The sequence below is a fragment of the Elaeis guineensis genome, chromosome 13 (genome assembly GCF_000442705.2).
Source record: "Elaeis guineensis isolate ETL-2024a chromosome 13, EG11, whole genome shotgun sequence".
Classification (NCBI taxonomy): domain Eukaryota; kingdom Viridiplantae; phylum Streptophyta; class Magnoliopsida; order Arecales; family Arecaceae; genus Elaeis; species Elaeis guineensis.
In genome coordinates, this window is record NC_026005.2 from 5,893,392 (window position 1) to 5,913,912 (window position 20,521).

Here is a 20,521-nt window from a genome sequence, read left to right on the forward strand (position 1 = left end):
CCAAATTTTTTGGATCGAACTTGAAGCCCAACCAGAAGTTGGCCCAGCTCGGGCCTAATTCCGTCCCTACTTGATTGTAGTTTGGATTTTGTGGATGAAAGGATAGATAGATAGAACTTGATTGATATATGTTAGATGATTGAAAGATGATTAAATTTATAATTATACAAGTTTTATTGATTGTTATGGATTGAGATCGTTATCTTTTATGAATATTGAAGTTGTAACAGATTTTAAGACTTTGTATATTCTTTAAAATCTTATCCTAAGAAGTGTGTGGCCATATTGCGTAACTGATATAGATGTTGGATTTCAGATATGATATACTGTATATCCTTTTCAGAGGCATATCATGATCTCCGTTCGATCCTTTCAGGCTAAGTGGTCCATTCAAGTCCTCCAATAAATCAGCCCATTCAGGATCCTGATCGGACAGATTTTGGGAGGCAACGGTTGTGAAAGAAGATGATTCTTTTGCCATGGCTTAATTTCTGGAGATTAAATACTCGCCCGTGGGATATTTGGCAGATCATCCTCACTGTCTACCGTCTATCATGACGTGGTCAATCAGCTGCCGATCGACTGCATCTGAACAACTCCCTTCATCAGACGGAAACATACGCCGCCTGCAAGAAAGGGGGAAAAAAAGTTTTTTCTCCGATTAATACTTACTCACCCATCACTTTCCCTTACCAGCTGCTTTTACTCAGTGACCATACTGAGAATACATGCCCATGTAGTTTTGTGGCACGTGTAGCGTCTCACTCGATCTCTTTCTTCATAGCTACGTTCTATAATGATTTTAATATTTTTTTTGGTAACAGATTTTAATAGTTAACAGGTGTCATAAGCATCTTGTCACCTTGTAAATGGCCGTCTCTGCGGTGCTAATGAAGAGGCCAGTATGGGATCCTCGCATTCGTCCCACATGCATGGAAACCTTAGAAATCATTTGCATATCCTCTCATCTGATGTTGATTTTTCTTTTTTTTTTTTAAAAAAAAGTAGTATCGTATCCAGTAGCAACATCTGGCCAGAGTCCAGGATCGAAGAAAGCCACTCTTCTATGACTTCATTGCTTCATGCCGATTTTAAACATTAGCCAGGAGTCATGATTTTTTGCCAAGATAAGGATAAACAATTGTTATATATGCAAGTTTCTAATTCAGTTTTTCACTTGAAAATGTCTATAAATTAGTCCAATGAGACCGACAACTTATTGAATACTCATCGTCCAACGTCTAGCTAGGTCGCCTGGGACTGCCTACGTTATAACTTATTGGAAGAGAACCTAATTAACATCACTGGAAGAGAGCTTGACATGGGACAACAATTATTGAAAAAGGATTTGGTATGGGATGATATCAACTGAAAGCAACAATCAAACCTTGACTGGTAACTTGTATGATATAATGAGAAGAGCCATACATGAAAGTCTAACAAAAGTACTGAGTTTCGTATTTTGTTTTCAAACAGATTAATGGATAACCACATTAGCAATGTGTCAATCTGAAGATTATCGTTAACTACGCTGTCACCATGAAATTTAATATCTCTTTTTGAAATGATTCTTTTTCTCTCTGTTGTTCATTCATACACGAAAAGTTATCGCAAATATGTTAGATAATTGCTATAAGCTTGGGAAAATAATATCCCATCTAGGACAAACAGGAACTCGACAAAAATATATGACAAGAGATAAATTTACTCATCACGGCACCTTTCTTTCTAAAAAACAGTTTTTATAAGTTGGCATATGACTAAGTGCCACATGCATGGACCAACACCACCAATCTTGCATTGCTATATATTAATTGTTAGGTCACCTTAGATTAACAAACAGGTACAAGCTTTCCCCATGTTCTGCCAGAAATGTGGTGGAAAAGGATGGGTTCAGGTTGTATCTTTGGTGCAAAAGAATGATCCATCTTCTTTGTCGACATCCATCATTGGTTCATGCAATGGTTGCTTCAAGATCTATATAGATAAATGAAAGAAATAGATTATCATGCTTGGTGATCTGTGCGTTATGCAATCCATCGGTTCTTATTGTGAAAGGGGATTGATCGTTCTCTCGAATGAAAGATGCAACCCGAACCCAAAAGAGACTAATGCTTACAAATCTTGAGGATTGGTATAACTCAAGGGATCTTATCGAACCACTTACACGAACCAACACTATGTCCACCAAGCAATGGAGCATTTAATATAAAGATGCCGTAGAGCATCTTTCATTGAAGATATCTATTAGTAAAATAAAGAATATTAAGAAATTAATTTATGGTCATCATTGTAGCGTTTAGGTTGTATATTCCGTGTAAAAAAAAAATAATTGATCTTCCTCCGTAATATCAACCATTGGATATTTGGATTATATTTTGCACAAATCTCAAAATACTATGAACTCTCTCTTCCATTCATCTGCATAGAACTTGTAGCGGTTATTGCACGATCCAATGTTGCTCATGGTGAAACAGGATAAATCATCCTTCTGAACAAGAGATGTAAGCCATACCTACCATAGCATCGTTACTACGCAAACTATATGGCCTTGCTTATATATAGAGGTGAGTAAAAATCGAATCTGAACCAATCAAACTGATAAAATCGAATCAAACTGCAGGTTTGGTTTGGTTTAAAATTTTATTTAATTTAGATTAGTTGGTTTTTGACATATAAAAAATATATTTGGATTGGTTCAGATTTATCAATAACTAAAACCGTTCTCAAACCAAACCAGACCGTCTTTAATAAAATGATGTCATTTTGATTAGGATATTATTTATGTTGGAGTATTTTTATATTAAAAAATAATTCAGGATTTATGATGTTGTTTTTCAATTTGGTTTTGTATTGATTAGCCTTAAATCTTAAGTGACTAACTTACTGGATTGTTTATTTTTGTTGTAATGTGTTGGAGATCTTTATCTTAATTCTTAATGATGATGTTTGTTTAAAAATTTTATTTTGTTGAGTGACAATATTTTATGTCAATTTAAATCATTTTATTAGACAAATTCTCTTGGTGGTACTCTTATATGAAAAGGAAACAAGTCTTCATGAATCACAAAAAAAAAAAAATTGATAAACCAAATCAAACCAAATTATTTAAACTATGTTGGTTTGGTTTGGTTTGGTTTCAATCTTCTATTAATCCAGTTTGATTTCTAGAAATGCCAAACCGTTTAGGACTGGTTTGAGTTAGATTTGAGCATAAAATCGGTCCAAATCGAATCACGCTCACCCCTACCTATATTGTCGAGAGAACCTTATGAGTTGCCAAAAAAAAAAAATTTGTGGGACTATCATCTCTTCTAGTAAGATGGCCTCTCCAAAGCCTCATGCAGTTGTCATTCCATACCCAGCCCAAGGCCATGTAACTCCCCTGCTTCATCTTGCCAAGGTCCTTCATTCTAGAGGTTTTTGCATCACCTACGTCAATACCGTGTACAATCATCAACGCTTGCTAAGGTCTCGAGGGGCAGATGCTTTAGACGGCGTGAAAGATTTCCATTTTGAGGCCATTCCAGATGGTTTGCCTCCATCCAATAATGATGACGTGACGCAGAACATCCCAGAACTATGTATCTCGACGAGGGAGAATTGCGTGGCTCCATTTCGAGCCCTTGTGATGAAGATTAATTTGTCCATGGATGCACCTCCCGTAAGTTGTATCATAGCTGATGGATTCATGACCTTTACACTAGAGGTTGCAAAGGAGCTGGGTATTCCGGAGCTTCTATTCTCCACCACAAGTGCTTGTGGCTACATGGCCTACCTCCACTTCTTCGAGCTTGTTCAAAGAGGATATACGCCTCTCAAAGGTACGTGCTCTCCTCTTTGCCGTAAAGTGAGGCAATTCGGGTTTAAAACAAGGGATATAAGCAGGGATAAATTTTTCAAAAAAGAGAGAAAAAGATATAAGGGTCTGTTTGGAAAATCTTCTTTGATCCTTGGATATAAAACAGGATTTCCAGTATCATATAGTATACAAAGTCTGGCCCAGCTCATGTTAACCAAATCTTTCTTGGTTTATTTCTGGATGGAGGGGAAAAAAAAGATCTTCTAAAATCTTTTTTCTTTTAATAAGATTTGAGCCAATCTATTTCATTTTTTTTTTTTGAAAATTAATGGCCAAAATGATCCGTATCGAATTTAGTAATCCTTATAGATCATTAACGACTTTTAAGAGCTTTCACCGAATAATTTAATCCCCACTACTTTAGCTTGTATTTGGCTCGTTAACTGACGATCTGCTATTTCACAGTAGAACACCAGCAACCCCGCACACAACCTAACACCAAAAAACAGACCATATGATTTCGAGATGCACCTCTAAACTTCAAATAGAATCTTAAAATTAAGTACTGTCTTCCAACATAAAGGTTGAACTATGCCTGCATGCATGGTGCAGGTCGTGCGTTCGAAGCATTATAAAAATTGCATTAAATATGACCATACTTCACCGCATCTCAAAAATTCTCCTCTTTGTTGGAGTTGAAACGGTGTCAGAATTCCAAGAGCACATATCATTCTGCACATCTTACATCTCCATTGTGAAGACCGGAAACCACCAAATCATTATTTTGCAAGCATCCCCTACACATATGGCTGGGCTGGGCCGGAGCATATCTTTGTCGGAGTGCAGTCGAAAAGTTTTTTTGAACTTTGAATTGGGCTCAGAATCGAAATTTTTTGAAAGACTCAGACCCAAATCCAACATGAGCCTAGCCCAAATCTGAGTGGACCAGCCCCCAATCTATACCATCTCTCCTCCCTCACTTAATTTTTTTTTTTTTTTTTTTTTTAAATTCTATGCCCTAACCTATTCCGGTCATAACGATGACGATGGAAGAGAAAGAAGAGGCTGGCAAAGACGAGAAAAAGAAAGAAAATGTCATCAATGAAGGCGAAGAGGCCGTTACCACCATCGTCCTTAGAGACGGAGATGCCGATGCTGTTCATGATGAGGATCGAACGGCGAGGATCGACAGTCATTCGGCCCATCGATCGGGACAATCTCTCACTATCCTCCTCTGCATCAAGAACCACCATGCGCTGGAAACGTCACGGAATCGATGAAGGCTTTGATTGTCGCGTCCGTGAGGCAGTGGCAAGGGAGAATCAAGGGATGGGTTTTTACCAGGGTTCAAGGGATATCGGGTGGAGCTGCTTGGAAATGGATGGAACGGGAGAGAGTGGTGGGAATTGCATTGGTTAGAATTAATTAATACAAGAAAGAAGGTGGAGCAGGCTGTTGGAGCCCAAGCGGGAAAGAAATAGTTCGCATCTCTAGTGACTCTGGTTGGAGTGAGCTATATACCATGGAAATATATATATAGGGTCAAAGTAGAGTGGGATCTGAGCTTGAATCGGGGCATCGGGCTTTTGAAATGAAGGAAGCGCCGGAGATCAGAGGTGGTGGTAGCAGTTTGATCTACGCCCTGTGAGGGGAGGGAGAGAAGAAAAAAGGAACGAGGTCATGCAGTGATTGAAGGGGATGCCGGTCTAATCAACAGCATGGTGAAGCCAGTGATTATTTTAGCAGCCAGGTGGTGGTGGCCTAGGTAGATGGATTGGCTTCGGAGGGGATGGTGCGCAATCGGAAATTGATGAAATACGAGAGGTAGCATAGCGTCGTGGGATTTGATCGGACTGTACTTTTAGTCTTGATTTGGATCAAATTAAAATATATTCGAATCCAATTCGAAAGATAGACGGGTTCTCAATTCGGTCCAGATCCGATCTGAACTATTTTAGATCTGGATTGAAACCCGATCGAAATCGAACCAGCCCCGTTCGAGTTCATAAAATTATTATCATAAATTCTAATAGTCTATTTTTTTATGGATAAAAAATTTATCTATAAATCTATATTTTTTAAATAAGTATTTTTAATAATATTTAGATAGAAAAATAATTTATTTATATTTTTTATATATAAAAAAATAATTTTAAAATTTATTATTCATATTCTTTTTATTACTATTTTTTTGGATAAGTTGCTAAAATTTATTCATATTTTTTATAACATCTCTTATATTTTTTAGATTTGAGAAAAATAAACGGCTGAGTTATTCGGCATTAAATGATGGAGATATCAAAAATGAAGAGGGGGCGTCTTAAGAATAAAATTAAATATCTACTTTATTAGCTGATGAAAAAATAATTTAGCCATTTTCTAAGTAGGTAAGATTTTCTTCTGATTTTATGGATAAATATTATCGATAAAAAAATAACTTATCCATCTTGAAAAGCATAAGAATATGGATAAATTGATTAATAGGAAAGTTGATCAATTCTTTCATGATATTTAGGGCTAAAACTGGATCAGATATACGATATCAATATATCCATATGTATATTTATTTTATCTGATAAATATAAATACAGATACGGATATTATTTGGATGTAAAAAATTATATTTATATTTATTTTAAAAGGATATGAATATAATTTGAATACTGAAAATATGGATATAATTATGGATATAACTTAAATAATTAAACTTTATGACCACAAAATTAAAGATATTAGTAAATAGATAATAAATCAAGTTAATAATATGTTTATACAATTGTATATTTTTTTTAAAAATAAATAAGTGTCATATAAAATTATATAAATTTACATGTATATTTCAATATTTAGATATGGATCGGATAATTATTATCCATATCTATATCTATTTTTTTTTTATATATGGATATAGATATTAATTAGATTCTCAAATTTCTATCTATATTCAGATTGATTTAGATATAAAAATAGATCTGGATAGATAATATCCATATTATTTTCATACCTAATGATATTTATCTATTAAAGAATGGGCCTAAACTGCAAGGCTGCCCGATAGTAAAATGTAGGGCTCAAATGGGCTCAAACTGGATGGACTTCTGAACGAATGGTATACATCCTGGAGCCATACAAGGCCTACATATGGCCCAAATAGTTTCCCGCTCTTGGGTCGACCTTAGCCGGCCCGGCTGATGGGTGCGATGACCTCGGTAGTTCTCCACTATAGTCTTCGGATGAGACAGCCATCACGTAACCACCAAACACCAGAGATAAAATACAATATTTTATCTAAATACAATATTTAAACCTGCCATTCCATAGAGATCGGACAAACCGTGTGACCTATAGGTCAACAAAAGATTGCAAACCGCGTTCCATGCCGATCCCCCCCCCACCCCCCACCTTTTTTTTTTTTGAGGTCCAAGTGTCCCATGCCCATCTCGTTTGATGGAAACTTGAGACCACTGCTTCCCCATTTTCTACCGCCCGAGGCCGTTTGCAAGACAAGAGCACTACTTCTTCCACGGAGATGGGTTCTCCTCCAAGACCTCATGCAGTGCTCATCCCACAACCAGCCCAAGGCCATGTAACTCCCATGCTTCAACTCTCTAAGGTCCTCCACTCCAAAGGCTTCTACATCACCTATGTGAACTCTGAGTACAACCACAGGAGATTGCTAAGGTCTCGAGGCCCCGATTCTCTCAATGGCCTCGAAGACTTCCGATTTGAAGCGATACCCGATGGCCTGCCGCTGTCCGATAATGACGATGTCACACAAGACATCGCAGAGCTATGCATCTCGACGACAAAGAATTCTCTGGCTCCATTTAGAGATCTTATCATAAGGCTTAATAACTCCCCAGGGGTGCCACCGGTTAGTTGTGTCATAGCCGATGGAGTCATGAGCTTTGCGCAGAGGGTGGCAGAGAAGATGGGAATCCTAGCACTTGTGTTTTGGACCACGAGTGCTTGTGGGTTCATGGGCTACCTTCACTTCTCTGAGCTCATTAGAAGAGGCTACACGCCACTTAAAGGTAAGTTCGCTACCAGTCTTTTCCTGATCTATTAGAATTTGGAAAAAGGTAAAACTTGAAGGGGATTTGATCTTCATGGGACAGTGAGTTGATGAATGGATTTTGTTTTATTGTTGAAGTTGAAAGGCTCAACAGCTACAAGGTTTGGAAATTGAGAATATAGAGAGAGGCAATTAATTAAAGAATATACTAGAAAAGAGATGGGATGGGAGGGAGGGGATCAGATACTCTTCTTGAGTAATATTCCTGTTGCTCTATTGAATGATAAGATCTTGCGAGCTTAGAAATTTTCATCTAGTTCTGAACTCCTCTGTTTCAGGGATGTCTAATTCTTCAAAACCATCCAAATATCAAACTTACAAAATTAGTGTTCTCTTGCAAAAATACTCGTGCAAGATTTCTTAATTCCTGTGGTACCTCTATGGAATAAGTTACCTACTGCTTACAAAATTCAGCCTAGTTAGCTGTGGTCAACATTAAAAACTATTGAAGTAGATATGGAGAATCACATATTATTCTTTAAAACTTCCAGTAAGGTCACTTTGAAAAAGTTATACATGTGAAGGAACTCGGTGAAGTTTTTCTCTGCACATGGATTGCACAATTCAAAGAGGACTTTATTTGTTCTTTGAAAATTTCCGAGTCTCAACACCAGTTTAAGAGTGAAAATAATGTATGCATATATGAATGTATCTACAATTTGCAGCCAAGTTTCTCGATCTCTAGAAATTGCACAGCTTCTTTATCTGTATGATTGCAACTCTAATAACTAACGGGATTACTGATATCTTCCTTGTTTGGCTGCATAGATGAGAGTCACCTGAGCAATGGATATCTGGACACTCCAATAGACTGGATACCTGGTATGACAGGAATCCGCCTCAAGGACATCCCAAGCTTCATCAGGACCACTGACCCCAATGACACCATGCTCAACTTTGATGGTGGCGAGGCACAGAATGCCTTCAAGGCCTGGGGAGTGATTCTGAACACGTTTGATGAGTTAGAGCATGAAGTTATTGACGCCATGAAGTCGATGTTTCCTCGCCTATATACCATTGGTCCTCTACTGGAATTTGTCAATGAAATAGCAGAATGTCCATCAAAGTCCATTGGTGGCAATCTTTGGAAAGAAGACCCCAGATGTCTCGAGTGGTTGGATGGCCATGAGGCCACCTCGGTTGTCTATGTAAACTTTGGAAGCATTACCGTCATGACAGGGGAGCAGCTCGAAGAATTCGCATGGGGACTGGCCAACAGCAAGTGCCCCTTCTTGTGGATAATAAGACCTGATCTTGTAGAAGGGGAGAAGGCAATGGTCCCTGAAGACTTCTTGATGGAGACCAGAGGGAGGGGGATGCTAGCTAGTTGGTGCCCACAAGAGCAGGTGCTCTCACACCCTTCTGTTGGATTGTTTCTAACTCACAGTGGGTGGAACTCTACTCTAGAGAGCATTTGTGGGGGAGTGCCAATGATGTGTTGGCCTTTCTTCGCCGAGCAACCGACGAACTGCCGATATGTTTGCACGAAGTGGGGGATTGGAATGGAGATTGATAGCAATGTGAGGAGGGAGGAGGTTGAAGGTCTGGTGAGGGAAGTGATGGAAGGGGAAAAGGGGAAGGACATGAGACTGAAGGCTGAGGAGTGGAAGGTGAAGGCAGAGGGGGCTACCATGAGAGGGGGATCATCTAATAAGAACATGGAGAGGCTAATTAGTGATCTGTTAAATGGAACTGTGCCATTGACGGGCACAGATAATTAGTCATTACTTCAAACTCGATTGGTTGTATAAACTGAATGCCTGGTTTGCATGAGCAATATTGCTAAATATTCAAAATAAAATATGGAAAAATCTGTGCCTACAAACAGATATTTGAAATCTCTTCTTACATACCGTGGCCGTGATCTGGCACCAACACGTTAGCATGCTTTACACCAGCCAAGTGATTTTTTTGAGCAAGATTTTGAGTTACCAAAGCATTAATATGATCTGTATCTGGCGTTTAGAAGAAAATGATGGCACTGTAATTACTCAATATGCTGATGACACGGTTATCTTCCTTGAAAAAAATATGGGCAATCTCTGATTGATAAATTTGAAAAGAGATTATTGATTGGAAAGGTGTATTGCTTTTTTTCAAAGGGAGACTAGCTAGTCACAATTCAGTATTATCAACCCTATCTATCTAGTAACTTTCAATCTTAAAATGCCTAAATTGGTTCCAAAGAGGATTGATGGCATTCGACATCTAGGGTCTCTATACTGGAAAATAATAGTATGTTGAATGGCTGAACTTAATTTCTTGCACTACATTTTAGTGTGGTAGAAAATTCTAAGAGTCACAATAAATAAAATAAATGTATGTAGTCATTGCCGCAAAGATACGAGGAAGTTAAAGAGTCATTCCCAAATTGATTCTTTGACCGCTAGTAAATGGTGCTATAACTTCATATTTTATGAAAGGAATAGTGAAAAAAATTATTTAGTCATGTATAGCTCACGTAAGGATTGGATCAAGTGAATAACTGTGATTTGGCCATGGATCCTTCGAGCCAGGGTCCTCTAAGGGCTCCACACGTCTTTGCCCCTCACCGAAGGTGATAAGAAATCACTTGAGCTCGAACGGTCCAATCCTTTTGGGTGCTGCATTGCTACAGTGGACAGCCCGAGGACTTTCCAAGGCCAAAGAAGGACCGCTCACTTTACGTGAGGTTGGAACGTGGCTCTCCCTTCCTCTTCTCTCTCCCCTTTCTCGGTGTTGGGGGCCTTTTCCTCTTCCTTCTTTTTTTTTTTTTTTTTGCCAGTGACGTCTAGGTTTTGGTGCGGTCGACCTAGGCTGATCAGCTGTTCTTTCCTTCTTTACATTCTCCTCCAACAGTGGCAAGATGTCGGTGTTCTTCTTCTCTCTAAGTTAGTCAGATCCGGTCATTGAGCAACTACCAAACCTCCTTTTCTAGGCTGCAGATAAAGTCTGACCTTCTTTTCCTCTCTTGAGAGGCAAGATGAACCGATAATCTCTTTTGATGGTCGGCGATGCTCCACCTCCGAAGGCAATGTGAAGGAGATCTCTCTCTTTTGAAATTTAAATTTCAAAATTTAAAAATTAGTTTTTTCGATTTGTATGAGAAAATTTGAATTTTAAATATTGATGGGATGCTTGAGGAGAATTTAAAATTTGAATCTAATGTTGATGGAATGATGAGGGAGCTCCTATTTTCTTGTGTATCCTTTTCTACCCTTTTTTTTTTTTCTTAACAAATTTGGATGGATTTTTTCTCCCTTTTCATCAAAAAAAAAAATTATATCTATAACTAAGGTAAGGATATTTGAAGGGTCATATTGCATCTATTTAAAGTATTGTACTCAACAATTTTGGTATGATCAAGAAATGAATGAAAAATATTAATCAGTATTCTATTTTATCATCTTTTATTTTTATCTCAAAAATAAAATAACATGGTCTAGTATTCAATTCCACTGTTAACAATATATTACACCTAGGGAGCCTATTCACCAAGTTTGCACTTCTAGCAATTGTGCTAGAGTACGTGCATATATATTTTCTAAATTTAATTACAAAAGCATCTTATCTGTGAATTTAACATCTTTCTCCGGTCCGTGTAACATACTAAATATCCCTTCCCTTTGAGCCTGTCTTACTGGTAGCCAACCTGTACAGCGCGTTTTGTTGGATGCTTGAGTACCTGGAGTCTGTTATCTTATCACTTGTTTTGCCAAAATAAATAAAACATCTTTAACGAAGATTTTTGTTGTCCAGTAAATTTGTCTCTATGTTGCGTGATGCAGTTGGACCGCCTCCAATCACACGGTGGATAACACACCTTGCTACCCTTGTATTTCTCTAATTTCTGATTGCGCACTCTTTACCGTGCATATATACTTTGGGATTTGCCTTGATTCACTTGCATCTTGTGCATACAATAATTTCTCAGTAAATATTGAGAAGCATGCCTACTCTCTCAGTTATGATTCCTTCTCAGTCACTTGAAATATGCTAATATTTTTGTGAATCTGGCAGTGACCCTTTATTCTTTCTGTCCACTTTTTTTTTTTTTCTTTTTTCAATTACATTCTTTTTATCCAACTTTGATGCTCACAACGATGGAAGCAACTAAGAGAATGTTTGATTCACAACTGGAATCAGAATAAAAATTAAAATTGAAATGATTTGAAATCAAAATTAGAATGACCAAATCTCCCAAAACATTTGATTCGTGATCGAAATCGAAATCGAAATCGAAATCAGAATTAGAATAAAAAATTGAATCCATAAAAAAAAAAAAAAACTGAGTTCTATATAGATTGAGTTATTTTCATTCTACTTCGGAATCGAAATCAGAATGAAATTCCTCCCAATCAAATAGTTGGAATGGGAGTCACCCATTCCTATTCCGATTCTGATTCCAGACTCCCACTTCCTCCAATCAAACACCTCTTAAAAATTTTTCATATTTGAAGCATAGAGGATTAATATAAGATTGGCATTCATAAATTAAAAATAAGATATATTAATATATTTATTTATATTAAAAAATAAAAAATGGCAAAAACAATTATTAACACTGATAAACACCTGTACGAACTACCTAGACAAGTTACAGATACACTTTTAAAACAACATAAAGCTTTTGAATCACCAGACTTATTTAATTTATTTATGGGAGAAAACTCTAAGTAAACATCCATCAAAAAAAAAAAGAAAAAAAAGGAAATCAAGAATTCAAGAAGATTTAGAAAGTAAAACAAATATTGTAAGCTATCTTGCTGCCAAAGTTCATGTGATGGGCAGAAAGATAAGATAAACAAAAAAGAAAAAAAAATCCATCAAAGTTCATGTGATGAGCAGCCCGTTACACCAGTACTAAATTAATTTGCCTAGATACGATAAAGAATCTTTTTTCTTGGAGTTGTCTGGAGGTAACGGTGTTGTGTTTCCAACTCCATGCAATTTGTGATCCGGAAGAACCGGAAGCACCGACCACTGTTTACTAATTCCATTCACGAGAGCCCATTTCCGGTGAATCTAAACTATCATACAGCACACCCTCCCCAAGGACAGCACACCAACTTTGTTGGACGTTCTTCGGTCTCACCAGATTGAAACATGAGAAAGGGCACCCGGCAAGTGGGAGAAGGGAACACTGCAACGGGAAAAATAAAATCATGGAAAAACCATAAAAAAGACTCAACAAAAATTGGAAAATTCTGTGGCTGCCAGTCTCTTTTCTTTCATTTTATTTTTTTTTTAAATTCATTAATGACATAATAGAAAAATATTTAGAGTCAAAAGCCTCATATCTTCTGATCCTGGAGGATCACCAAATCTAATATGAATCACTCTTTTCATTGGGAGAGTGCTGGACAAGGTCCAGAAGTGAGTGCATGACAATGGAAAGTTGAATCGTATCCAAAAATACTGGAGGCCTTAAGGTGCTCTATAATTAATCTCTGGTTGACATTCTCTTTTCTAAATCACATAATTTTTAGATTAATGAAAAAATATTCCATGGACCTTATTTTTGCTAAAAGATTGCAGTTGAGCAGATTAAAAAAGTTTCTTCCTTCTTCCAATTGAATTATACAACATACATACACCTACTTCCCTTCGGTTTCCTTCTTACCATAATGTTTATCCAGCATCCCACATGTAAAAAAGATGGAATAGAGGCAAGGAGGAAAGCCTAGAAGGGAGCCACAAAAAGCTCTAGCAAATTGAGAGAGGTCTTCTACGGCTAAAAGCCAATGGGAGGAAACTCTTGACGCTACTACGGGCTTTTTCTAGAGATAAGCGCACCTGAGGTTTGGTTTGTTTAAGGCATTTGGTGGAAAGGGACAAGGGGCAAACGTGTCCACTAGCTTGCCTTTCTGGCCTTATTTGATCAGGCTGTATTTTCTGACCTTTGACTAACCTAATCTCAAAAAATTTTGGTTGGTGTGATACGCTTGCCTCGTGCACACAACTTTTTCATAGTGATTATCTACTCCTAGATGTGAGAACTCCATGTGTTGTATTCCCTAATGTTTATAGGCTTTCTTTTTGAGTATCAAATGGTGTTGAGTAGCACCTTTCTTGGTTTCTTAATTTGATTGTCCTGGACTTGCTTGTGAGGAAGATGCCTATTCTAGTGAAATAGATAGCCCATCTGATGATCAAACCGGGATCACCCACCTCCGATATTATAATTATCAATAGAAGGAATGTGTATCCTTCAATAAGTGAAACTCCGAAAGCCTTTCTTGCTCGGTGTACCTACATCGATTCTAAAGCATTATGAGCTATATTGGTGTTAGGCCAGGCCAATGATCAAATGTATCCTAGAACACATGCTTGCATATGAGGATCCTATGATCACATGTGTATATTCTAGATCCCACTTGTAGGATCTGTTGTGGGATGGACATCGAGGGCATTGAGCCCGAAAGTCCCATATCGGATACAATCAAGGGACTCTACTGCTTAAGTACTACCACTCCTTCTCTCCCACGTGAGGCGTCTTTTGCGGGGCAAAACCGTGAGGGGCAGCGTCGTGGTTTCCTGTAGCGGGTACGCGCTGTTTCAGAGCGGACAATACCTCACGCTGGGTGGAGGAGATGGGGTGTGTACAACTGGGCATGTAGACCTCAACAATTGGCGCCGTCTGTGGGAACCCGTCCCCTACCTGCGCAGTAGACCTCCCTTGCTGGGGGGCTCTGTTGTGGGATGGGCATCGGGGGCATTGAGCCCGAAAGTTCCATACCGGATACAATCAAGGGACTCTACTGCTTAAGTACTACCACTCTCCCTCTCCCACGTGAGGCGCCTTCTGCGGGGCAAAATCGTGAGGGGCAGCGTCGTGGTTCCCTGTAGCGGGCACGCGCTGTTTCAGAGCGGACAATACCTCACGTTGGGTGGAGGAGATGGGGTATATACGATTGGGCATGTAGACCTCAACAGGATCCATTCTGCACCATATAGTTTTCTCATCATTTTCCTTACCTTGCTTCAATCAAAGTACATTGACTTATAGAATTAAAATTTATGTCACCAATTGAACCATATGCATCCATGTGCCATAGTTCGAAATATACATCCAGCAAACTATAGAATTAAAATTCGTGTCATGCTTATCTCGCAAATTGAACCATGTGCCATAGTTCGAAGTATTACAAATAGCAGCAAGTTTCCAATCATAAGCTCCAACAGGCACAAGTACACTGAATAGATTACTTCCATCTTAACAAAGTGAAGCCTTTCGACAATGAGGCCTCATGCAATCATCATCCCTTATCCTGGTTCAGGCCACATAAACCCCATGCTAAAGCTCGCCAAGCTGCTCCATTTCAAAGGCTTCTACATCACCTTCATCCACACTGAGTTCAGTCGTGAGCGCATTCTGAGGAATGAAGGGCCCAACGCTCTCGAGGGATCCCATGAAGGTTTCCGATTCGAAACCATACCTGATAATCTCTCGTCTTCTGACCAAGAAAACCCACAGCAAGTCCTCAAACTGTGCCCCTCAACCCAAAAGAACTGTGCTGCTGCTCTTGAAGAACTGCTAGTGAAGCTAAACAACTCATCCAATGTACCCCCAGTTACTTGTATTATACTCAATGAACTAATGGGCTTTTCTCTAGACGTGGCTGAGAAATTGGGCGTTCCTGCGCTGGTGTTCTGCACAATGGGCGCTTGTGGTTTCATGGGCTCCATTCACTTGGGAGAGCTCCTTAAAAGAGGATATACGCCACTCAAGGGTACCTACCTTGCCTTGAATATTTCCGTATTTTTCTTACATCTTTTATTTGCTTTTTTAAGAAAAATATCTCTATTTTAATTAGGGACATATCTAAGTGGTTGATTGGGTTGCTTGTGTTTAATCTTATAAAGGGAGGGATAAAGAAGCTTAGATTTCGTTTTCTTTGCTTTCTATCTTTCATATTTCTTGACTTCTATATATTAATGCACTGATTATAAGGGTCTCCAAACCTAGGGTTGAAGATGGGCCAGATAAAATCCGACTGTTTATTTTCATATCTGATTCAGATCGGATTCAAATAGAAATTTTGATACTCACTCTAATGTGGAAACAAAGTCAAATATTTACTTATAAATCTTGCTGAATTCAGATCTGAATTAATATTTTGTATTACACCAAAAATCTAACTAGTGATCTTTCACGCCATGATCATCAAATTAAAAAAATAATTTTTATATATAAATTTTATAATAAAATAAATTCTTTAATTTATATTTCATATTACACTGAAAATCCAACTAGTGATCTTTCATTTTGATGATAAGCAATCTATTATCAAATCAAAACATTAGTTTTCATATATAAAGTTATTAGATAATCATTTAATATACATTGTGATATCTCATCTTTCAATTATTATTTTATAACAAAATAAATCCTTCTCTCTTAGATAAAAATATAAATGAATTCCTATATTTTCTCTTTATGATATTTTTAAAATATATTTTAATATTAATAGTTTATATATATATATATATATATATATATATATATATATATATATATATATATATATATATATTCCTACATTTTTGTATATATAATTTACCTTAAGCTTTCTATAAATTAAATAATTCATGATTATCTTTTATTGATCTTGTTATTAAGAAGTAATGATGACATTTGACACAAAAAATATTAAATATTTTTATATCATATTTTTATTTTAATATTTTTAATAGGAATCTAGTTCCCTTGACCACGTGGTTTCCATGCAGGTTTAACAATGATGTCATAGATCTTTAGTTACTTATTTGTTATATGCAATCTTCGCATGAATTTTATTCTTGTATTTTATGTTTATATAATTGATATTACCTCTCATTGTTGAATTCACTAAAAATCTGATTTATTTCTAAATAAGATGCAACTTACGTCCATATTTGAATAGAAAAATATGGTTATAACCACTATCTAGTTTGTATCTATATTTGCTCAAAAAAATTATATATATATATATATATATATATATATATATATGCTTAATACTTGATTCGTATATATATGGTTTAGAACAAAGAATATATATATATATATATATATATGCTTAATACTTGATTCGTATATATATGGTTTAGAACAAAGAATGGATGTGCTAGTTTTAGGATCCATTTAATATCCAAATGTGTATTTGTATTCATAGAAAACTATAGATGCAAATATAGATATACCAGTATGCAAGCAATATCCAATCCATTGTCAGCGCTAGCCAAATCCCCTACCCCCACACAAATGGATTTCTTAAGAAAAGAATTAAAAATCTTTCTTTTTTTTTTTAATGATCTTTATCTCTGGATGGGCCATTTGGCACACCCTGCTTCAACTTGAACACAGCATTACTCGCATGATAATGCCATGGCATGATTAATTGGTCCCCTTGTTTTGTGTAGATGAGTGTTGTTTGACAAATGGCTACCTCGACACAGTAATAGATTGGATCCCGGGGATGAAAGATATTCGTCTGAGAGACCTGCCTGGTTTCATTAGAACAACTGATCCTGATGATTTTCTCCTCAAAACAGAGATTGAGGAAACAAATAACACATTCAGATCTTGGGGTCTCATCCTCAACACATTTGATCACATGGAACGCAATGTCTTGGATGCTTTGAAATGTATCTTCCCTCGGATGTACACTATCGGCCCTTTATCAGCACTACTCAATCGGAGAACCAAAAATCAAGGGAATTCAATGCGTTTGAGCCTTTGGGAAGAAGATTATGGCTGCCTCCAGTGGTTGGACACTCAGAGAGCAGCTTCTGTCATTTACAGAGCTGGTCCTAATATGTTTTAGACCTGGGGCCAAATGAAAAAAATGGGGCCGTCTCTATTAAAAATTAACATATTTTAAATATTAATTATCATTAAAAAATTAATCTACATGCAATAATTTGTTATAGATATATTCGTTAAGCAGCGTATAAAACCCATCATTAACCTATATAATTATTTTTCTTGTTATAATATTATAGAAAGTCATCTTTGCACTCAATTGGAATATCAATATAGGGCCTGGAGCCTGGGGCGGTCGCCCAGTTCGACCTGCCCCAAGGCCGGCCCTGGACTCATCTATGTGAACTTCAGAATCCTCACGACCATGACGGTCGAGCAGCTGACCGAGTTTGCTTGGGGAATTGCAGATAGCAACCATCCCTTCTTGTGGATCATTAGACCTGATCTTGTTGCTGGTGGACTTGAGGCATTGCCAAAGGAATTCATCATATATAGAAACCAAGGACAGGAGCTTCCTCACTAGAAGAGGTTGTGATTCGACCATGGAGAGTGTGTGTGGTGGTGTACCAATGATATGCTGGCCAAACTTTGCAGACCAATACCCAAATTGCAGATTTGCTGACAAGGTGTGGGGAACAGGCATGGACATTGACCAAGAAGTGAAGCGAGAACTAGTTAAGGGTATGGTGAGGGAAGTAATGGAAGGAGAGAGAGGTAAGGAGATGAGGAAGAATGCCATGAAGTGGAAAGAGAGGGCAGAGCAAGCTACTAGACAAGGTGGATCTTCTTATGAGAACATGGAAAGATTAGCCCAAGACTTGAACCAGTTCATGCCCATGAGGACGGAATAGCTTAGTTATATTGCTACGATGGTGCATTGTAAGAGCGGAATAATAATGCTCCTTGGTAACCTATTCGTCAAGCATTTCTTTTCTTTTCTTTTTTAAAGTCGTCAAGCATTTCCCGTTTTGCTTCTCGTGCTAGTTTGCATGGTGGCGTTCTTCTAAAGTTCAGCAACCAAGTATCTCATCTGCTGATGTCTAATATCCTTAATGCAGATTATGATTGTGCAATAAAAACTGAAAGATTCAATTAATCTAGCTGAATCAATCAGTAGAAAATTGAAAATAGGAAAGGGGATCCATTGTATAATATAACACAAATCAACACCTTCCCCAAAAGGCAAGCCGGAAGGTGCTATCCAAAGACTCTACACTAGGGAAATACAGCTGTTAAAGCGCCAGATGATTAAATAACTTTGATTGACAAGTAAAATTATCTTTTTAATTCCTTTTCAGAAGTTGTTCCTTGCTGTAATCAACAATTAAGGTCTACTGAGACAAGATTAAAGCAGGTGCTACACAAAATATATGGTATAATGCTTTTATATTATGTGCTATAGTCACTATAGGTCTGATGTGAATATTATAGAAAACTAGTAGTTAATTCTCAACCTCTCTCACATACAAAAAAATAAAAGATAAAAGGCATCACGATCATTAAGTTCGGTGATATCTGCCTAGGATTCCAAAGAGTTGATTTCTGTCATGCTCCAAACCTAGCACCTAGGCCAACTACGCAACACTACTGTATAAATCCAAAAACGAAGTCATAGAGATCATGCAAGGCCTATAAGATGACTCCGTAGCTCGAACTCTTAGTCGAATTCTTTTAAAACTATGTGTCCTGCAACTCTAAAAAAGGAAAGGAGGATTATGAGCTTTGCACTCTAATAAGAATCCCCCACACTTATACCAGTATAAATATGAAATATCTTTTAACAAATATATATAACTAATAAGAAACCAATAAGATTTATATATCATCAATTTGATAGTTAAATAATATCATCATGTATAATTTTATTAAATGTCACGTATCACAAATCAAAAATTCTATTCAATAGTAATTTAATGAGATTACTTATCATTAACTAATTAATACAATTTTGATCCAAACAATATTATTATTCCGATATTAGACTAGATTCGCCCACACTCTAGCCCATGATATGCCATACATATCATATTTTCATCCGTGGCTGGCAACAATATCTCAACCCATGGCTCTCATCACAATATCATGTTTTATATGTGCCAACTAGTCTAGAAATCCTTCAATTAGATATGATTCATCATCTTAATTTGATTTTATCACTATATTAGTCACAACTATACTCCAGCTTATGGCAAATCAAAATATCTCAGCTCACGGCTGATACGTCATATTTCACATGTGGCCCGCTAGTCTATATGCTCCCCTTTTTTTCACACTTACAATTATGTAAATTAGTGTTTGTCTTTTTGGTATTGAACTAATTACAACCATGCTTCTATCTATGGTAGGCCAAACACAATGTTGTACCTCTCAGCTCGAGAACAATCCAACACACACACCATATTTCTTGCATGGCCAAACAGTCCAAACACTGCTCATGCCTCATCCATATTATTAAGATCATAATCTAATTTCGATATTAGATTAGTCGCAATCATACTCCAATCCATGACAGGCCAAAAATAATACCGCACTCTAGTCCAAGACTAACCTAGTATATATACTATATTTTTTATAAGACCGACTAATCTAGATGCCGCCCATACCCTATCAATTATGTTAAATTAAGTTTTTCTTACTCAGCAATTATTAAGCATCAATTAATCATAATACAAGTAACATCAATTCAACAGCGTATAATACACAACTAATAGATAGAGAATATATATCAATCATATAGATTTAATTTTTCATAAATATATAGATCATATTGAAGAACTCTTATCTCTATCGATGATTGACTTAAATACAGTAATCGATGAACTTTTTGATCTACGAACTTAAAAATAAGTTATTTCATTCGACACTTTATGCAGACAATCGCAACTCTACATAATTAAGATTAAAAATAAAAATCATA

The 20,521-nt window shown here is 37.0% G+C and overlaps 1 protein-coding gene and 1 pseudogene across 3 annotated transcripts; both read left to right on the plus strand.

The window, feature by feature from the left end:
• The first annotated feature begins 3,307 nt into the window (after positions 1-3,307).
• On the plus strand, positions 3,308-9,715 carry LOC105056802 (7-deoxyloganetin glucosyltransferase). Of its 3 annotated transcripts, XM_029268025.2 has the most exons (3): positions 3,308-3,419; positions 7,432-7,836; positions 8,646-9,715. In XM_029268025.2, the coding sequence occupies exons 1-3, from the start codon at positions 3,323-3,325 to the stop codon at positions 9,596-9,598; spliced, it is 1,455 nt and encodes a 484-aa protein (XP_029123858.1). In that variant the 5' UTR covers positions 3,308-3,322; the 3' UTR covers positions 9,599-9,715. The 3 variants fall into 3 exon arrangements, with proteins under 3 accessions (XP_029123858.1, XP_029123857.1, XP_010937418.1); XM_029268024.2 differs by lacking the exon at positions 7,432-7,836 and having other exon boundaries at positions 3,308-3,824; XM_010939116.4 differs by lacking the exon at positions 3,308-3,419 and having other exon boundaries at positions 7,233-7,836.
• Positions 9,716-15,096: 5,381 nt separating this feature from the next.
• Positions 15,097-18,576, plus strand: LOC109506534 (7-deoxyloganetin glucosyltransferase-like; annotated as a pseudogene).
• Positions 18,577-20,521: the final 1,945 nt, after the last annotated feature.